Here is a 21,590-nt window from a genome sequence, read left to right as displayed (position 1 = left end):
TGTAAATGAAAACTCAGAGGATAAACATGAATTCAGTATAACCTGAATTGAGATACTTTTGGACAGAACTTGTTACCACAAGTCTAAGATTCACCTAAAAGAATAAATAAAGAGCCAGGAACACTGAAAAGAATGAAGTCCAGGCACAAAGCATGTATGAGTTTAACGTAAGTGAAGGAAAAAATACAATTCAATAATTTCAGTTGCCACAACGATGTAAAAAAGAGGGGAAGACAGAAGACATCAGTCTGTTTGTAATCTGGGGATGGAAGAGGGGTTCGTAGCATGACAATATACCAGATAAACTGTGGCATGGCTAGACAGTCCACTAAAAATAAATGAGCTATCAAGCCATAAAGAGACAGAGGAATCTTAAATGCGTATTGCTAAGTGAAAGAAGCCAATTTGAAAAGGCGACATACTGTATGATTCCACCTGGAAGGCATTCTACAGAAGCAGTAAAATGATCAACGGTTGCCAGGGATTAGGAGGTAGAGTGGGAGATGAACAGGTGGAGCAGAGGTTTCTTAAACCAGTCAAACTATGATAACTACACTGGTGGACAGGTCATTATACATTTATCGGAATCCACAGAACACACAACACAAGAGTAAAGCTTAATGTAAACTCTGAATTTCGAGTGATAAAAATGTGTCACTGTAGGCTGGTTGATTATAACAAACGTATCCCTTTGGTGGACCCCAGTGCAGGATGTTCACACTGGGGGAGGCTGTGGGTGTGTGGGGGCAGAAGATAAATGGGCACTCTTTGTACTTTCTGCTCAATTTTAGCTGTGAAGCTAAAATGTCTCTAAAATATAAAATCTATTTTAAACAACAAAATAAGAAATGTATTAAGGGGCAAAAATCTTCACTATTGCTTTCTTTAAAATGATGGCTTGAGCCCAGGAGTTCAAGGTTGCAGTGAGCTATGACTGTGCCACTGCACTCCAGCATGGGCAACAGAGCCAAGATCCTCTCTTAAAATGTATGTATTTTATTTTACTGATACATATTAGATGTACATATTTCCAGGGTACATGTGATAATTTGATACATTCATATAATCAAATCTGGGTAACTGGGATACCCATAATCCTACATATTTACATTTTCTCTATACTAGGAATATTCGAAATTCTTCTCTTCTAGCCCTTTTTTTTTTTTTTTTTTTTTTTTTTTTTTTTAAAGTAGAGGGGAGGTCTGTGTTGCCCAGGCTGGTCTTGAACTCCTGAGTTCAAGCATCCTCACCTCCACCTCCAAGCGCTGGGACTACAGGCACATGCCACTGCACCCGGCTAACTTTTGGGACTTTTAGAGACATGGGGTTTCACCATGTTGCCCAGGCTGGTCTCAAACTCCTGAGCTCAAGTGATCCGCTGGCCTTGGCCTCTCAAAGTGCTGGGATTATAGGGGTGGGACATTGCACTCAGGCCCTCTTCTAGTTATTCTGAAATGTACAATTCAAGGCCAGGTGCAGTGGCCTGCGTATGTAGTCCCAGCTACTTGGGAGGCTAAGGCAGGAGACTCTCTTGAGCCCAGGAGGTGGAGGTTGCAGTGAGCCAAGATTGCACAACTGCACTCCATCCTGGATAATAAGAATAAACCTCTGTCTCAAAAAAAAAAGAAATGTATAATTCATGAATGCTAACTAGAGTCATTTTACAGATCAGGTTTTTTTTAAAACAGAGTTAAAAAAAGAACTAAGATTCTAAATATTCATCAATAGGTAATACAGGTAATTTTGTTTAAAAAAAGGAAAAATTATGATACATCCATATTATTTACAGTTAAAAAATTTGATAACTGGAGGCCGGGCGCGGTGGCTCAAGCCTGTAATCCCAGCACTTTGGGAGGCCGAGGCGGGTGGATCACGAGGTCAGGAGATCGAGACTATCCTGGCTAACATGGTGAAACCCCGTCTCTACTAAAAATACAAAAAACTAGCAGGGCGTGGTGGCGGGCGCCTGTAGTCCCAGCTACTTGGGAGGCTGAGGCAGGAGAATGGCGTGAACCCAGGAGACGGAGCTTGCAGTGAGCCGAGATCAGGCCACTGCACTCCAGCCTGGGAGACACAGCAAGACTCCGTCTCAAAAAAAAAAAAAAAAAAAAAAATTAGATAACTGGAGATATACTGAGATGAAACAGTCCCAGATGTACTTATGAGCAGACTGATAACAGTTCACATTTTGTGGAAAACAATTACATATTATGCATTAAGTACCGTTTGAATTTTCTACAATAGCATTTATTTTTATAATCACAAAGTAACTTTATAAGCTTTCAGTAACCCTAAGAGGCAGAACTCTGAACAGCCACTTTGAAAAGAAAAGAAGCACAAGAAAAGCCAGGGCTCTCCAGACATCCTTATACACAATTTTTTAGTATCTGCTAGAAATATGTCCTAAATCACTTATTTCTACTTCACGTCGGAATAAATGCTGGACAACCAAGACTTCTACATTCTTCCAAAACTGAGACACCTAAATTTTCAATAGAGTAATTGTTAAACATACTGATATATCCATATGATAAATATTACACCTAATTATTTAAAACCTTTATAAGCAGTTTTAATAACATAGGAACTGCTTAGGTCCAATGTTCAGGAAGACCATACACACATACACACACACACAGATAATCTATCATCTCACTCATATAAATACGTACAAAAAAAAATTGGAAGAAATACCCCAAAGTGTTTAACGGTTATCACCACTGGGTGATGGAATAAGAGGTGAATGTTTTTTATTCTTTATACTTTCATCTATGAACTTTCAACAATATGTAAATGCTACTTTTAGGTAAGTGTTTTGTTGTTTTTGTAGTATTGTTTATTTCCCAGTGTAGAAATGATTGCTCACTACTGATTACAAAATAATACATTTCTACAAAGCCGTCCTCATCCTGCCTTCTCTCTAGTGGACTTGGTTCACTCTAAGTGCTCCGTGTTTACTCAGTTAATAAATGGAAAGACAGATGAATTCTATAAAGTCAATCCTTTTTTACCCCATCTAAGGAAAACCCCTAGGTCCCATGCACCCCGAGGCCCTTCCACCCTAACAACTTGATTTCCCTGAAAAGTATGTCTGGAAGCCTTTCCATGACAAAGTAAGTAAATCCCAATATTCCTCTTCAATTTTCATAATGTGAATGCTACCGACGAGCCCTGGCTTAGTTCATCTGTCTTCCATTGCTTGACACTGACAGGTTATTTCCACGGGTTTGCTGTGCAGACGCTTGAGGTTCAGACCCTGCAGCGGCCATTGGGGGCAGGGGAGTTGGGGCCTCCGGCTCGAGTTGGGCTCTGGAGGAAGACAAGGAACCTGTTCCTAGCGCTCAGCGGGGCCCTGCGACAGCTGTGGCTGTGGCTACCGCCAGGAAAGGGACAGAGAGGCAGGATAAGGTCAGAACTGCTGGGGCTGGGGCGGAGACGGCTGCTCCCAGGTCTGGGTGCGCCCAGGCGCCTCCCCCCGCGGCCAGTCCCACCTCCGCTGCTGCTCCACAGCAGGAGGGCGCAGCCCCAGCCCCCACAGGGCTAGGGACCCGTGTACGGGGAGCAGGCCGGGTGCCCCAGGATGAACTTGAAGCCCAGCACTACCAGCTTCCAGCTGTGGGAAGGGTTGGTGGCAAGAGGGACCCGGAAGCAGCACTGGGCCCGAGGGCAGAGATCAAGGATGTCTCCCTAAGGGTGGCTCTGCGTACTGGCTGCCATCTCCAGGTCAGCGGGGGCCACGTTTGCGCCCGGAACATCAGCGTGCCCCCAGAGAGCTTGACCCGAAGCATCCTCCAATTCCCAAGAGAATTGCCCACGGTGCTTGGGCCCCCTGGGAAGCCCTGCTGGCAGGAGCAGTAGGGGCCAGCACCCCAGGCTGATCGGGGTCTGGGATCCGGGCCTGCGTCCAGACTGCCTCCACGCTGGGGCTCCTCTGGCTTTTCTTTGGTATTCCAGCTCTCCAGTTCTGAAACCAAACCTGGATTCGTGGCTCAGAAGTCCGTTTTTCTGGCCAGTTCTTCTCTGAAGGTAATTCCAGGATAAAGGTCCGTTTCAAAGGCCTCAGTAAGAATTGTGTATTGATATCTGTCAAATCTGGTCCTCCTATGCCTCTGGCCTGGCTCAAGTGTGTCTCTGCCATAAGCTGAGCTCGCTGTGCACTGGGAGCCTCAGTGGACAGGTTAGTTTTTTTAACGTTTAAAGTTTTAACCAACTTTAACAATTAACAATTGTTTAAACAATTGTAATCAGGGCTTACAATAAAACTGTAAATTTAGTTTATAGGCAATATCACTGTTTAAAAACCAATTAACTTTCCATATTCTGCTCTTTTCTTCTGTGTCTATGAAAAATATTAAAATTAAATTCTGACTCCAAAGACTCCAATAAGTAATACAACAGGAAAAGTGACTAATAAACTTTAAACTGTAATAACAGAGAGATAGTGGCTAACAGGCTGAATGAACACAGCCTGAGAAATAAGTGAGATTATGACCCACGAGTGAAGCATCAGCAAACCTGGATACTACCTGTGGTTCCACCACTCACTATCTGTGCTACTTTTACAACCCACTGACTCTTTGAACTATGGGATGCCATCTATAAAACAGAGACAAAATCTTCCTGTTACTATGAACATTGAATGATACAGGAGTATGAAAAGCATTTTACTACAATGCTGGCATAAAGGTTCAAAAAATGCTCAGTATTCTTAATATTCAGTTCCGAGTACAATTTAAGATGGACATTGTGACCAACTGAAACACACTTAGGAGGACGACAGGAGATGAAAAGAGACCCCAAAATAAAACCATCTGAAATGGCACCTGAAGCAACTAGCCTGGACTCAGACAGTAAAGGAGATACAATGACTGAACATTTAAAGGACACATATGGAAGCAAAGTTATTTAGCGAAGTTCAGGAAAACAAAGCTTTTACAAAGGGAGGCAGATTTTCAGTGCTCTGTAAGAAAGAACATGTTCAAAACTGGAATAGATCGCAGGGCGCGGTGGCTCACGCCTGTAATCCCAGCACTTCCGGAGGCCGAGGCGGGCGGATCACCTGAGGTCAGGAGCTTCAGCCCAGCCTGGCCAACATGGCAAAACCCACCTCTACTAAAAACACAAAAATTAGCTGGCTGTGGTAACGGGCACCTATAATCTCCGCTATTCAGGAGGCTGGGGCTGGAGAATCACTTGAACCCAGGAGGCAGAGTGCAGTGAGCCCAGATCGTGCCGCTGCACTCCAGCTTGGGCAACAGAGCAAGACTCCATCTCAAAAAATAATAATAAATTTTAAAACTCTTCAAATTATTTATCTTAAAATATAGAAGAAATATAATACATATAGAAACTTTTAGCTTCAAAGGTACCTTTAAAATCTTACATTAAACAAGAAAGGTAGAAAAAAAAGTGCTCTAAGACTTACACTTTGCTTCTGACAGATTTTGATTGGGTGACCAGACCAACATGCCAAGATTGTCCCGTTCTTGACTGCGTCTTGCCAGTTTGGCTTGAGAGAAAGAAAAAAGAAAAATCTCATTAAAATTTAACACATATAATAAGCAATAAGTAACAATACCTTTTAACATATTGTTGAATACACCCACCTTTTACCTGTATCTGTACCAATGGGACCACACACTTAACCTCAGAGTGAGGATGGAGATGGGGTAGGCGACACAGTCTGCTGAAACATTTCTACTTGCAAGTCCTTTCCTACTTTTACTGATTTTACAGTATGCTGCTCTGCTTTTAGACATGAGACATCCAAAAAGAAATCCACACATGCCAAGGTGCTCAAAGGTTCTTTTAAAATGTTAATTCTTCATGTGTGCTTGCAGCACCCTTACCCTTCTCTGCCTGAGTAACCTTTTAGTGACTTGGCAACAGAAATTCCAAAATTCTTTTAACAGCATTATTAAAGAACAACCATTTAAAAAGTTTAACCTGAAAGTAAACTTCTAAAATGCATACTAATTCTTAAAAATCTGTGATGCAAAATAGTAGGCCAAAACGTTTAAAAGTGCCAAGGGTGGAGCTCACATGTATTAGTGAATTAACCGCAAGCAACTGTCATCTACTACAATACACATACCTAAAACATTATCTTCACAAGGCAGACTCAAGAAACAGGAGGTTCAGTGACCATACCTTCACAATGCTTAGGCCCAAACTTATTCATTCTAAAGGTTAATTTTGGCCACTTTTTTTCCTTTAAATAAACTACTCTGAAAATATGATGAAAGTTATGGAACCTAAAACTCTAAGGGGAAAAATGCAACTAAATATAACATACAACCTACTATAAACAAAAATCTAGGAAACCCACAGTCTGGTTAACGAATTTCTTCTTTTATGATACCGCCAGATCTTCCATCTTTAATTTTGTCTACCAATGTGTTCTAGGTTTTATAAAGAGGAAATTGTACATTTTTAGTAAAATCTGAGAGGCAGTTACTTTAAAGAACCATAACAGAATAGTGAAAAGGACCCAAAGTGTGAACAGTATGAATTAGGTAAAATTAAAAGTTGAATTTATGTTGCAGATGGGAAGAGGATGTAGATGAGAAAGAAATATGACAAAAAACATGTAGTGACCGTCTTTGAGTTTACCCTTTTTTGAGACAGAGTCTTAGTCACCCAGGCTCGGCTCACTGCAACCTCTGCCTCCCGGGTTCAAGTTATTCTCCTGCCTCAGCCTCTCGAGTAGCTGGGACTATAGGCGTGCACCACCACACCCAGCTAATTTTTTATTTTTAGTAGAGATGGAGGTTTCACCATATTGGCCGGGTTGGTCTCGAACTCCTGACCTCATGATCTGCCCACCTCGGCCTCCCAAAGTGCTGGGGTTACAGGTGTGAGTCACTGCGCCCAGCACAAGTATACCCTTTTTTTTTTTTTTTTTTTTTTTGAGACGGAGTCTCGCTCTGTCACCCAGGCTGGAGTGCAGTGGCCGGATCTCAGCTCACTGCAAGCTCCGCCTCCCGGATTTACGCCATTCTCCTGCCTCAGCCTCCCAAGTAGCTGGGACTACAGGCGCCCGCCACCTCGCCCGGCTACTTTTTTGTATTTTTTAGTAGAGACAGGGTTTCACCATGTTGGCCAGGATGGTCTCGATCTCCTGACCTCGTGATCCGCCCGTCTCAGCCTCCCAAAGTGCTGGGATTATAGACTTGAGCCACCGCGCCCAGCCTACCTTTTTTACAGATATATACATAGTTCTGACTTTCAGAACAATGCTAATGCTACACATAACCTAAAACGAAAGTCATCAAAAGTATGTGTGGGGAGGGACCCCCAACGGAATACAAAGACAAATGAGTCCTGCTATATTTCCAATAGAAGTCTAAAGTACAACAAAAATAAAGGTATCCACAGTGGAAAGGTACAATCAAAACTGCATGACTGTCTGTGTAGAAAATCTACATTTTGTAGAATCTACAAAATGGCACTAGAATAAATGAGTTTAGTAAGGTTGTAAGAAATAATATTAATAGTAAAATCAATTCTATTTATATATACCAGCAATTAAAAAATCAAAATTAAAGATCATTAGCATCAAATATGAAATAACTTAGGGATAAAGTAAGATGTGTACATTGAAAACTATAAAACACTGCTGAGAGAAACTAAAGATGATCTAAGAAAATGAAGAAATATATCATAGATATAGACTCGTTATTAAGAAGGCATTCTTCCCAAACTGCTCTAAAGATTCAATGCAACCCCAATCAAAACTGTAGCACATTCTTTTGCAGTAATTGATAAATATTCTACAATTCATAAAGAAAGGCAAGGTAACTGAGACAGTCAACCCATTTTGAAAAAGAGCAAAGTTGGAAGATTTACACTATCTAAATCAAGACTAATTATAAAAAATCAGTAATCAAAAATGTATGGTATTGGCATAAAGATAGAGAAATAGGCTGGGCACGGCGGCTCACACCTGTAATCCCAGTACTTTGGGAGACCGAGGTGGGCGGATCATGAGGTCAGGGGATCGAGACCATCCTGGCTAACACAGTGAAACCCTGTCTCTACTAAAAATACAAAAAATTAGCCGGGGGTCATGGTGGGCTCCTTAGTACCAGCTACTCGGGAGGCTGAGGCAGGAGAATGGCATGAACCTGGGAGGCGGAGCTTGCGGTGAACTGAGATCGCGCCACTGCACTCCAGCCTGGGAGGCAGAGTGAGACTCTGTCTCAAAAAAAAAAAAAAAAAAAAAAAGAGAGAGAGAAATAAATGGAATAGAATCCAAAAACAGAACCACACATACAGGATCAAATGATTTTCCATAAAGGCATGAAGGCAAAACCAAACCAAAAATAATAATCTTTTCAACAAATGATGCAGGAACAAATGAATATTCACATGCAAAAACAAAACAAACATTTTTTAAAAAATTAATTTGGATCCATACCTCAAAATTATCTCAAAACAGACAACAGAACTAAATGTAAAACTCAAAAATTATAGAATTTCTAGAGAAAAACACACGGAAATCTTTTTGACCTTGGGGTGGGAAAGGACATCTTAGATATAATACCAAAAGCACAATCCACCAAACATTTTTTAATGGTATATTATACTTAAATAAAATTTTAAAACTTTTACTCTGCAAAAGGCACTGTTGAGATACACTGCAGACTGTAAGAAAATATTTGCATATCGCATATGCAACAAAGGACTTGTATCCAGAATACATAAAGAACTTTCAAAGTCAACAATAAGGAAAATGACACAATTTTTTTTTAATAAAAGGACAAACGATTTGAACAGTCACTTCACCAAAGTAGATATAAAGGTGGCATATTAGACGAAAAAATGCTCTACATCTTTAGCCATTAGAAAAATGTGAATTAAAGCCATGATGAGAAACCATGATTTACCTGTTAGGCTGTCTAAAATAAAAGGCATCAACAATACAAAGAGCTGACAAGAACGGGAACAACTGAAATTCTCATACACTACTGGTGTAAATGCAAAATTATAAAGCCATTCTGGGAAAATTTTGCAGTTTTTTACAAAGACATAATTATAGTTACCAAATGACTGATCTAGCAACCCCACTGTTCAGCCATATACCCTACAAAATTAGCATTATGTTCACAGCAAAACCTGCACACAGGCTGGGAGCAGTGACTCACACCTGTAATCCCAGCACTTTGGGAGGCTGAGGCGGGTGGATCACCTGAGGTCAGGAGACCAGCCTGACCAATATTGTCAAATCCCATCTCTACTACAAATACAAAAATTAGCCAGGCATGGTGGTGTGTGCCTGTAGACTCAGCCACTCGGGAGTCTGAGGCAGGAGAAATGCCCGGAGGTGGAGGTTGCAGTGAGCCAAGATCACGCCACTGCACTCCAGCCTGGGCGCCAGAGCGAGACTCAGTGCCAAAAACAAAAACAAACAAACAAAAAACAAAAAAACAAAACAAACAAACAAAAAAAACCATCCGGCACACATAGGCAGCGTTATTCACAATTATCAAAAACTGTGAAATATTCAGATGTTCTTCCATGGGCAAATGGATAAACCAACTGTAGTACACCCATATACTGGAACAGTAGACAGCAATAAAAATAGTGAACTACTAATATATGCAACAACACAGACCTATCTCCAAAGCATTACAGTGAGTGAGAGAAGTCAGTACAAGTTCATTCATATGACACTCTGCAAAAGTACAGGGATAATGAATAGATCCAGGGTTTCCAGGGGCTAGAAGTGTGAGGAAGGTTAAGAAAGTGTGAGAGGCCAGGCGTGGTGGCTCAAGCCTGTAATCCCTGCACTTTGGGAGGCCGAGGCGGGCGGATCACGAGGTCAGGAGATCGAGACCATCCTGGCTAACACGGTGAAACCCCGTCTCTACTAAAATACAAAAAATTAGCCGGGCGCCGTGGCGGGCGCCTGTAGTCCCAGCTACTCGGGAGGCTGAGGCAGGAGAATGGCGCAAATCCGGGAGGTGGAGCTTGCAGTGAGCCGAGATCGCGCCACTGCACTCCAGCCTGGGCGACAGAGTGAAGACTCCGCCTCAAAAAAAAAAAAAAGAAAAAAAAAAAAGAAAGTGTGAGAGAGTTTTTGGAGGAGATGGAGCTCTTTGGTATCCTAATTGTGTGGTGTTATGTGAAACTCCAGTAGTGCCCCCATCAGCATTTGCTTTCTGTGATTTCAGTCACCCATGATAAACCGTGGTCTGAAAACATTCAATTGAGAATTCCAGAAACAGTTCCTGAATTTTACATTGTGCCCCATTCTGATTACCATGCTGAAATCTCGTGCCGTCCCTCCTGGGACATGCATTATTCCTTTGTGCACCACATCCCCTCTGGAGGTACTATGTGCCCATCAGTAACTCGGCCATCTTAAGTTACCAGATGGACGGTCACAGCATCGCAGCACTTGCATTCAAGTCCCCCATATTTTACTTACTAACACCCCCAAAGTGCTGGTGATGTTGGCATATTGCTATAATTGTTCTATTTTATTATTGATCTCTCAGTGTGTCTAACTTATAAAGTAACCTTTATCATAGGTATGTATGCATAGGAAAAACCATAGTATATATATAGGGTTCAGTACTACCCAGTTTCAGGCACCCACCAGGGGCCTTGAAACATACCTTTCATGGATAAGGACAGAGTACTGTATACACATCTTAACTCTCACAAAAAAGTGCAGCAAAAATTATTCAGTTTTGCTACACGTAAATCAAAAAATATATATAATATATAAAAATATAAATACAATAAAAACAAAGAAATGCCATTAATTTCTGGGTAGATACTAATATTTGCTGAAGGTGCTAACACAGGCAGGACTCTTTTTTTTTTTTTTTTTTTTTTTGAGACAGAGTCTCGCTCTGTCGCCCAGGCTGGAGTGCAGTGGCCAGATCTCGGCTCACTGCAAGCTCCGCCTCCCGGATTTACGCCATTCTCCTGCCTCAGCCTCCTGAGTAGCTGGGACTACAGGCGCCCGCCACCTCGCCCGGCTAGTTTTTTTGTATTTTTTAGTAGAGACGGGGTTTCACTGTGTTAGCCAGGATGGTCTCGATCTCCTGAACTCGTGATCCGCCCGTCTCGGCCTCCCAAAGTGCTGGGATTACAGGCTTGAGCCACCGCGCCCGGCCCGCAGGACTCTTTAAACTTTTGTTTAAAGTTGATTTTTATCAAGTTTTAAAGACCTTAAAAAATAAGCCCTTAAAAAATAAAAAATTATCTGGAATAATTAGGTCTACAAGGAAATTGCAATTACCAGTCGCCATCAAGGGGGTAAGAAAGGTTTATTGGCTGGGTGCGGTGGCTCACGCCTGTAATCCCAGCACTTTGGGAGGCCAAGGTAGGCGGATCACCTGAGGTCGGGAGGTCGGGAGTTTGAGACCAGCCTGACCCACATGGAGAAACCCTATCTCTACTAAAAATACAAAATTAGCCGGGCTTGGTGGCGCATGCCTCTAATCCCAGCTACTTGGGAAGGCTGAGGCAAGAGAATCGCTTGAACCTGGGAGGTCGAGGTTGCGGTGGGCTGAGATCGCACTATTGCGCTCCAGCCTGGACAACAAGAGCGAAACTCCGTCAAAAAAAAAAAAAAAAAGAAAAAAGAAAGGTTTATTTACATGGCTAGCGGGGCTATACAGTGGTTCAACTACTTCAGAGAAAAAACAGGCAATGTATAGTAAAGTAGACGTATGGATACCTTGCAAGCCAGCATTTCCATTTCTAGACTACATATATATGCAATGTTTTTCAAACTGCTGGTCAAATCTACTCACATTGAATTTTGGGTTCCTAATCAGCATTTTAAAAAAAGAGTAAGGAACAGAAAACATCAGCATATGGTTTCATGTGTTTATAAACTATTGGTGGAGATTTTTTAAAGTCTGAAAGTCTCTGGTCTAGAGACTTTAAGAGGTGCACATGGAAGGACAGCATGTTGCTCAGTTTTCTGTTTCGGCTTGGCTAGACTCTAGTAGCCAGTTATTTAATCAAACATTAATCTAGGTGTTGCTGTGAAAAGTATTTAGTAGATATGGTTAACATCTATAATCACTTGATTACCCTCCATAATATGAGCGGACCTTATCCAGTTCACCTGAAGGTCGTAAGAGCAGAAATTGAGATTTTTCCAGAAGTTGAGACTGAGGCCCTAACTCCTTCCTATAGGCCTGCTCTACAGATTTCAGACTTGTCAGGCCCCTACAACTACATAAACCAATTCCTTAAAATAAATCTCTGAATATATGTATACATAGATACACCCATACATATTCTAGTAGTTCTGTTTATCTGAAAGAACCCTATCTACACAGTAACATAGATAGTTACTACAGAATTGTCTACAGGACCAAAATAGAGGAAAATCTTTAAAATACATCAACAGGGGCTGGGCGTGGTGGCTCATGCCTGTAATCCCAGCACTTGGGGAGGCTGCAGCGGGTGGATTACCTGAGGTCGGGAGTTCAAGACCAGCTTGATCAACATGGAGAAACCCTGTCTCTACTAAAAACACAAAATTAGCCGGGCATGGTGGCGCGTGCCTGTAATCCCAGCTACTAGGGAGGCTGAGGCAGGAGAATCACTTGAACCCGGGAGGCGGAGGTTGCGGTGAGCCGAGATCATGCCATTGCACTCCAGCCTGGGCAACAAGAGCGAAACTCTGTCTCAAAAAAAAAAAAAAAAAAAAAATCAACAGGGATTGGATAAACCGTGGTATGTGACTTCAAGGGAATTAAATACAGAAAACAAAATCAGATCTACAGCTATCAACCAGTCTGAATAGAAAAAGCAAGTTAAAGGAAATGTATAACATCATAACTTGAATGTTGAAAATATAAAATTGGTACTATCAGTTATAGGGTACATTTAAAGAATAAGATGTGTACAATGAAGATATTCTTAAAACCAGATTAACAGGCATTTAAAGAGAGAATGATCTTGCTTTGTAACATTATAATATTTCACTGTTCTTTGCAAATCCCAGTGCTAAGCAAATACTATTTTGTGTACATTGCTTGTATATATCCAAAACTTTAAGAATGACAGAGAAATCCTTCACTGTATGATTTGATGCTACCTGTGTTCAAATTTAAAATCATCTAGTCCAACAGTAAGGAAAATACTCTTCTAGTATATTTTCAGTTCTACTCTGAAACTCTGAGCTATTTCTCACTCTACAATGTCATATTTTACTTGTCAACTGTTTGGAAGCACAACAGCAACTTACAGGGTATGAGGGTTTCAATTTCTCCACATCCTCACCAACACTTGTTATTATCTGACTTTTTGATTCTAGCTAGCAGGTGTGAAGTAGTCTCTAACTGTGGTTTTGATTTACATTTCCCTGAATAAAGAGGTTGAGCATATTGGTTGTTTATTGGCCATCTGAGTATCTGCCCTGGAGAAATGTCTATTCTGCTCTTTTGCCTGTTTTATGTTGGGAATATAAAATGGTGCCATTCCTCAAAAGATTATCATATAACCCAGAAAATCCACTCCGAGGTATACAGCCCAAAGAAACTAAAAACATACGTCCACATAATAATTTGTATATAAATTTTCATAGCAGCATTACTCAACAGCTAAAAGATAGAAACAACCCAAATGCCCATCAACTGATGATTGAATAAAAAAATGCAGTATGTCTATCACAGAACATTATACTGCCAAGAAAAGGAATAAAATACTAACACATGCTCAGCATGAAATCTGAAAACACTATGCTAAGTGAAAGCAGTCAGTCACATGCACAAAAATCCAGTCTATTGTATGATTTTATTTACATGAACCGTCCAGACAGAAAGATTAGTGATTGCCATAGGCTGTGGGGCATTTGGAAATAACAGGGAGCCCCTGCTAACAGGTACAGCATTTCCTTATGGGATGATAAGAATGTTTTAAATTTGATTTGTGGTGAGAGCTGCACAACTGAATGTACCGAAAGCCACTGGATCTTGCATATTTTAAATAAGTGAACTGCATGTTTTGTTAATTTTATCGTAGTAAAGCTGTTATTTTAAAAGCAAGGCTACTCAGGAGGCTGAGGTGGAAGGATCAGCTGAGGCCAGAATTTCAAGGCCAGTCTGAGCAACACAGTGAGACCCTATCTCTACAAGTTTTTAAAAGTTAGCCAGGTATGGTGGTGAGCACCTGTAGTCCCAGCTACTTGGGAGGGTGAGGCTAGAGGATTGCTTGAGCCCAAGAGTTCAAGGATGCAGTGAGCTATGATCACCCTGAGGCACTCTAGCCTGGGCAACAGGGAGAGATCCTGTCTCTTTAAAACAAACAAATAAAACACAGAAACTAACTGGAAAGAGAAGACAGGTTACTCCACGGCCATTAGAACACCTGCTTAGGTTCTCATAGCACCCTCTCCCCTACACCCTAAAAAATCACGTTAGATCTGTGGAGTGGAGGGGAAGAGGGAGTTGTTTTTCTACCATTCAGGGTCCAACCATATCCTCAATGACCGAAGTCAGAACAGAAAGATGAAGACAAGAAAGAGAATGGCCAAATGGATAAACACAGAAGTGGCAGCAAAAACAATCAGAACTGAAATAAATGGTGAATATGCTTTTCTTGCTATCAATAATTATAAGATAGGGCTGGGCGTGGTGGCTCACACCTGTAATCCCAGCACTTTGGGAGGCCAAGATGGGTGGATCACCTGAGGTCAGGAGTTCAAGACCAGCCTGGACAACATGGTGAAATTCCATCTCTACTAAAAATACAAAAATTAGCCAGGAGTGGTGGCGGGTGCCTGTAATCTCAGCTACTTGGGAGGCTGAGGCACAAGAATCGCTTGAACCCAGGAGGCAGAGGTTGCAATGAGCTGAGGTCACGCCACTGCACTCCAGCTTGGGGTACAAAGCAAGGCTCTGTCTCAAAAAAAAAAAAAAAAAAGGTAAATTCTTATTCCTAAATGTATGAACTGGCCACCCATACTTTCACTATATCCTAAGATGTTAAGCATGAGTAAATTTAACTTAATTATGTTAGGGACCAAAAAACATTTTGTGACTCCAAAATTGTTTGCTTCTGATGTTGGGTAATCAAAAAGATACAAATCAAAGGGAATGGCAAGAGTACATATGATTACTATTGCTATAACAGTTACATATACTTACTATGTGCTAGGCACTGTGTACTTTGACAGGCCTCAATTCATTTCAATCTTACAACAATCCATTTTACAGATGAGAAAATTAAAGCACAGAGAGACAAAGCAAGCTGCCCAACATCACGCCTATGAGCAGTGAAGCTGAGAGTCGAAGCTTAAGGAAGAGGGATGAAAACAGCAGAAGCCAGAGTTGGTGGTGTTAACCATTATGCTACACAGCCTAGATTTTAAAGAACATTTTTCCTCCTCATGATATCCATTAAGTATTTTAGCACTTAAGCTACATGGCTTAAGAATTCTCAACTGACAACAGTTCACGCTCTATAAAATGAGGAAGTCAGAAGCAACTTTGGTATTTAAATACCAAAGTATCTTTTTTTTTTTTTTTTCCTGAGACCGAGTTTCACTCTTGTTGCCCAGGCTGGAATGCAATGGCGCGATCTCGGCTCACTGCTACCTCTGCCTCCCGGGATCAAGCGATTCTCCTGCCTCAGCATCCCAAGTAACTAGGATTACAGGCATGTGCCACCACGTCCAGCTAATTTTGTATTTTTAGTAGAGACGGGGTTTCTCCACATTGGTCAGGCTGGTCTCAAACTCCCGACCTCAGGTGATCTGCCAGCCTCGGCCTCTCAAAGTGCTGGGATTACATTAAATATCTGTATCTTTCTAAAAAGCATATACCTACTGTCTGGTTCTCTCTTCTCTAATCACTTCCTTTTCAAATGCTAAAAGTTTACATTGGAACAAATAGGCCCATAATTTCCAATCACCAGCTCTCTGGAATTAAAATCTACAATAAATATAAGCATGTTATAAAATCCCTAAAAACTCAAATCTCATGTTCTCCTGAATTTATGGGAAAACATTTTTCCTCTCAAAGATTAGCGATTTCACAAAAATTTAAAAGCTAAACAGATTTTTTTATTTGAAAATTTTTTCCTCCACAATAAATGCTCTATTCACTTGTTTTTTAAAAACAGAAACTTTTTTTAAAAACTTGTATCGCAGTTGGTTAATGAGGGGTATGTATACTCCCACTAGACCCCCACCCCCAAAAAGGAGAGGGAGTGTAAAAAATAAAAAGGCAGGCAAGAACAGAGCTGGACAGGGAGAGAAGACAGACAGAAAGGGCTTCAGCAGTTAGCTGAGGTAGAAACTATCATGCCACAACTGACATACACATAACCAGTTACCATTGCTTATTTTGTATTGTATTACCCAGTAAATACCCAACTAGATAGATAATTCCTTGGTAACAAAGAATCCATTCTTCACTCTTGTACTGCCACTACCTACCTGACCTGAAGTAGTGCTATTTGGTCAATTGATTCCATAGGTCTTCAGCTGTCTTGAGTCTTAATTTTAGCAAGATTCATTCTCATTAGCATCACCACAACAGTAATTGCATCACCACAGCAGTAACCATCCTCAGAAGAAATGTTCTAAACATGTATAGTGTGTTCTGTCTTTCGGGATAGTGTTTCACACCTCCAGGGGGAGCAGAAGAGAAGATGTGATGCAGAGGAACTAAACGGCCACATGAATGGTAGTAAGAGATTTTAACAAAAGTTTACCTTTCCCCATGTTTTCTCTACCACTATTTTAAACATCAGGGTTCCCTGGGTTCCTCTTTTTCATCTGGTATTAATTACTCTTCCTATGCCATTAACACCTAACACTGCAAATTTCTCAAACCACATTTATTATGGTAATGACCTCTAAATCTGTATCTCAAGACAGAATACACATATAAGGCAAGAACTCAAAAAGCATCCTGACACAGCTTATCGTCCTCTCATTCACCCTTACCACTATCAACAAGAAGCTGTTTCTTCTTGTTTATCTAAAAAAATTAACACTATCACCTGTATAGTCACCAACTCCCAGCGATACAGCTGCAAGTCATCTTGGAGTCCCCTCCTCTGCTAATAGCACTCGAGCACACACACCCTGCAAAACCCACTGAGCCCCATCCACTAATCCCTTCAATTTTTCTCAAATCCATCGCTCTCCAGCCCTTCCGCCATTAACCTTCAGTTTCCAACTTCACAGTTTCTCATCTCGTCCTGTCTTTTTTTTTTTTTTGGAGAGGGAGTCTCGCGCTGTCGCCCAGGCTGGAGTGCAGTGGCCGGATCTCAGCTCACTGCAAGCTCCGCCTCCCGGGTTTGCGCCATTCTCCTGCCTCAGCCTCCCCAGTAGCTGGGACTACAGGCGCCCGCCACCTCGCCCAGCTATTTTTTTGTATTTTTTAGTAGAGATGGGGTTTCACTGTGTTAGCCAGGATGGTCTCGATCTCCTGACCGCGTGATCCGCCCGTCTCGGCCTCCCAAAGTGCTGGGATTACAGGCTTGAGCCACCGCGCCCGGCCATATTAACTATTACTATGTGCCAGTAACTGGGCTAACCACTTCACCTATCTGTCACATAACATGCACCAAAAAAACCCTATGAGATAAGAACTGTTGTAGTCCACATTTGAAAAGAGGAGTTAAGTCACTTGCACTTAGATCCTTAACACTGGTCAGGATCTGAGCTCACATCTGGGACTCAGTCCCATAGTGGACCTGAATCTGATTATAACCACTTTGTTGTTGAGTGATGATGAACAAGCTACTTAGCTTCACTAATCCTAAAGAAAAATGGAGAGGATAATGCCTACCTTGCATGGGTTTCTATGAGGATTAGAAAGGCCACCTATTAAGTAAGTACCGGGTACATACAGATGCTCCTCAGCTTACAACAGTGTTAGTCCTGACAAATGCATCACAAATTGAAAATATTTTACTCCAAAAACGCACTTAATACACCTAACCTAATGGGCATCATAGCCTAGTCTACCTTAAATATGCTCAGAACACTTATATTAGCCTGTAGTTGGGCAAGGCCATCTAACAAAGACTGATTTAAAAAAAAAAAAAAAAAAGTGTTGAGGCCAGGTGCGGTGGCTCATACCTGTAATCCCAGCACTTTGGGAGGCTGAGGTGGGTGGATTACCTGAGGTCAGGAGTTTGAGACCAGCCTGACTAACATGGAGAAACCCCATCTATACTAAAAATACAGAATTAGTCGGGCATGGTGGTGCATGCCTGTAATCTCAGCTACTTGGGAAGCTGAGGCAGAAAAATCACTTGAATCTGGTAGGCAGAGGTTTCAGTGAGATTGCACCATTGCATTCCAGCCTGGGCAACAAGAGTGAAACTCTGTCTCAAAAAAAAAAAAAAGCGCTGAATATCTCATGTAAGGATATCACACCACATACTGCTAGCCAAGGAAAAGATCAAAATTCAAATTCAAAATACAGTTTCTACTGAATGTGTAGCACTTTTGTACCATCTTAAAGTTGAAAAATCCAGCCAGGTGTGGTGGCTCATGCCTGTAATCGCAGCACTTTGGGAGGTGGAGGCAGGAGGATCACGAGGTCAGGAGACTGAGACCATCCTGGCTAACACGGTGAAACCCCATCTCTACTAAAAATACAAAAAATTAGCCGGGCGTGGTGGCGGGCGCCTGTAGTCCCAGCTACTTGGGAGGCTGAGGCAGGAGAATGGCGTGAACCTGGGAGGCAGAGCTTGCAGTGAGCCAAGATCGCGCCACTGCACTCCAGCTTGGGCGACAGAGCGAGACTTCGTCTCAAAAAAAAAAAAAAAAAAGTTGAAAAATCCTAAGTTGACCATTTAAGTCAAGAACTGTCTGTACTTAATACCTGATCAATAATAGCAATTATTATTTCCTTTCTCCTCTTTTATTTGACATCTTTCAGACCTTGGTACCTTCAGTGTCTAGCATATTATAAGTACTTCGTAAATGTTAAGTAAATTAATATGCATAACATAGGTTAGGTAAACAATTAATGAAAAATTTTAGAAAGAGAGTACATTGTTCTATTCCCTTTCCTTCAACACAGCAATCCAGACAGACAAATTTGAGAACCAAGTAGGCTGGGCAGCAACTCATGTAGCCCTGATCTCTGGAATGCCACCCACTCCCTCTCTTCTTGTACCTTTCTTTATAATAGCACTCTCCCCTTTAAGGGCATAAACTCTATTCCCATGGGTAGGTTATTTCAAAAATACTATGATTTGCAATATTACAAGCTGACAAAAATAAATGAATAATTTCCCTTAGAACTGGCTCAAGGCCAGGCATGGTGGCTCACACGTGTAATCCCAGCACTTTGGGAAGCTGAGGTGGGTAGATCATTTGAGGTCAAGAGTTTAAGAACAGCCTGGCCAACATGGTGAAAACCTGGCTCTACTAAAAATGCCAAAAAAAAAAAAAAAACCCCAGCTGTGGTGGCTCACACCTATAATTCCAGCTACTCGAGAGGCTACTGGAGAGGCTGAGGCATGAGAATCACTTGAACCCAGGAGGCAGAGGTTGACATGAGCCAAGATTGCACCACTGCATTCCAGCCTGGGTGACATAGTGAGACTCTGTCTCAAAAAATAAAAATAAATAATAGAACTGGCTCAATCACTGTTCAGTAATCTGAGCTCAGCTAAAGCCTAATCTATGTCCCTTTTCTGATTCCCCAAGAAGGAAGTTAGATGCTAATCAAATGCTACTGAAGTTAATTCTGCACTAGAAACTGCAATTGTATAGTCAGTTTCTAACTAATAACATCTTCTCTCATTCTCTTGGACTCACAGGTGTCTTGGACTGGGAATCGATTTTCTCTAAGAGGAACCACAAACACTTTTCTTCCATGTTATCAATATAACAAGCTTATCATTTACCACCAATGTAATTTAGCCACATATGATCCTCAAACCAAAACAAAGACAAAACACTTCAGAGACCAATTAATTTCACAGTGAAATGTTTTAGGCTCAGGTTTCTCCTATTTCTCCTAACACTGTCCTATCAGTAATGTAACACACTAATCAGAATGGACAAGGCTGTATTGACATTTCACCACCAAGCAATCCAAGAGAAACAAAAGCCCTGAAGCTACAGTCTGACTGATGGTCAGGCACCACAATCTTAAGAAATACAGAGGGCCCAGATTATCCTATAACACAATTATTCCCAACATCACCATGACCCAAAGAAAACTTCTAACTACTGTACCACCAGCTAAGGACACACCTTTACACTAATGTTGTAAGAGTTCCTTATAAAAGGTTGAGTTAGGAAAAAAGACAATATGGAATTCTTTGCAAAAGTCTGGCAAAACAGGATGTTAGAAGGGAACACAGAAACCCTGTCCAGTAAAAATGATGAGAGAAGTTGCATTAGTGTGTTTTCACAATGCTGATAAAGATATACCAGAGACTGGGCAATTTACAAAACAAAGAGTAAGTTTAACTGGATTTAACAGTTCAATGTGGCTGGGGAAGCCTCACAGTCAAGGCATAGGGCAAGGAGTAGCAAGTAAGGTCTTACATGGATGGCAGCAGGCAGAGAGGAGCACTTGTGCAGGGAAACTCCCCTTTGTAAAACGATCAGATATCTCGTGAGACTCATTCACTATCAAGAGAAAAGCACAGGAAAGAGCTGGCCTCATGATTCAATTATCTACCACCTGGTCCCTCCTACAACATGTGGGAGTTATGGGAGCTACAAGATAAGATTTGGGTGGGGACACAGAGCCAAACCGTATCATAAGTGTACTGTACATAAGTTCAGGCTTTCTGAAGGGTAGTTTGGCAAAGTTTACCCAAGCCTCCAGCAATTTATCCCAAAAGAAAATATTCATAAAGCTATGCAAAAACTTACCTACAAAGTTATTCATCAAATGCTGCTGAAAACAGCAATAAATTGGAAAGAACTCAAATGTCCAACATAATCTCATAATCTGGTACAACCGTATTGTGGAAACTGTACACATTAAAAGCTACAGAGCCCTTTTCACAAGATGGCACCAAAAGCAAAGAAGGAAGCTCCTGCCCCTCCTAAAGCCAAAGCCAAAGCCAAAGCAAAGGCTTTGAAGGCCAAGAAGGCAGTGTTGAAAGGCATCCACAGCTGAAAAAAAAAGATCCACACATCACGCACCTTCCAGCAGCCCAAAACACTGCAACTCCAGGGGCAGCCCAAATATCCTCAGAAGACCGCCCCCAGGAGAAACAAGCTTGACCACTACACCACCATCAAGTTGCCGCCGACCACTGAGTCTGCCATGAAGAAGAGAGACGACAACAACACACCTGTGTTCACTGTGGATGTTAAAGCCAACAAGCGCCAGATCAAACAGGCTGTGAAGAAGCTATGTGACCCTGATGTGGCCATGGTCAACTCCCTGATTCAGCCTGATAGGGAGAAGGAGGCATACGTTCAACCAGCTCCTGATTATGATGCTTGGGATGTTGCCAACAAAACTGGGATCATCTAAACTGAGTCCAGCTGGCTAATTCTAAATATATGTATATCTTTTCACCAGAAAAATAAAAATAAAAAGTTGCAGAACTATGTACATTTAATGACTTGGGAAAACCATACGTAAAGTACAACATGCAAATGACAACAAAGTGCT

General features: G+C 41.5%; 1 protein-coding gene and 1 pseudogene across 5 annotated transcripts in view; one reads left to right on the top strand and one right to left on the bottom strand.

Annotated features, from left to right (window-relative positions):
- The window catches only part of RCOR1 (REST corepressor 1), a 132,900-nt gene that overhangs the window by 48,525 nt on the left and 62,785 nt on the right, over positions 1-21,590 (bottom strand). For all 5 annotated transcript variants that reach the window (XM_077941745.1, XM_028851874.2, XM_028851876.2 and 2 more), the window contains exon 3: positions 5,426-5,509. In XM_077941745.1, the coding sequence (XP_077797871.1) occupies positions 5,426-5,509 (84 nt within the window). The remainder of the gene's footprint in view (positions 1-5,425; positions 5,510-21,590) is intronic.
- LOC693450 (large ribosomal subunit protein uL23 pseudogene) lies at positions 20,964-21,566 on the top strand (annotated as a pseudogene).

This window comes from Macaca mulatta, chromosome 7 (assembly GCF_049350105.2).
Source record: "Macaca mulatta isolate MMU2019108-1 chromosome 7, T2T-MMU8v2.0, whole genome shotgun sequence".
NCBI lineage: Eukaryota > Metazoa > Chordata > Mammalia > Primates > Cercopithecidae > Macaca > Macaca mulatta.
This window is presented reverse-complemented; position numbering and strand designations above follow the sequence as displayed.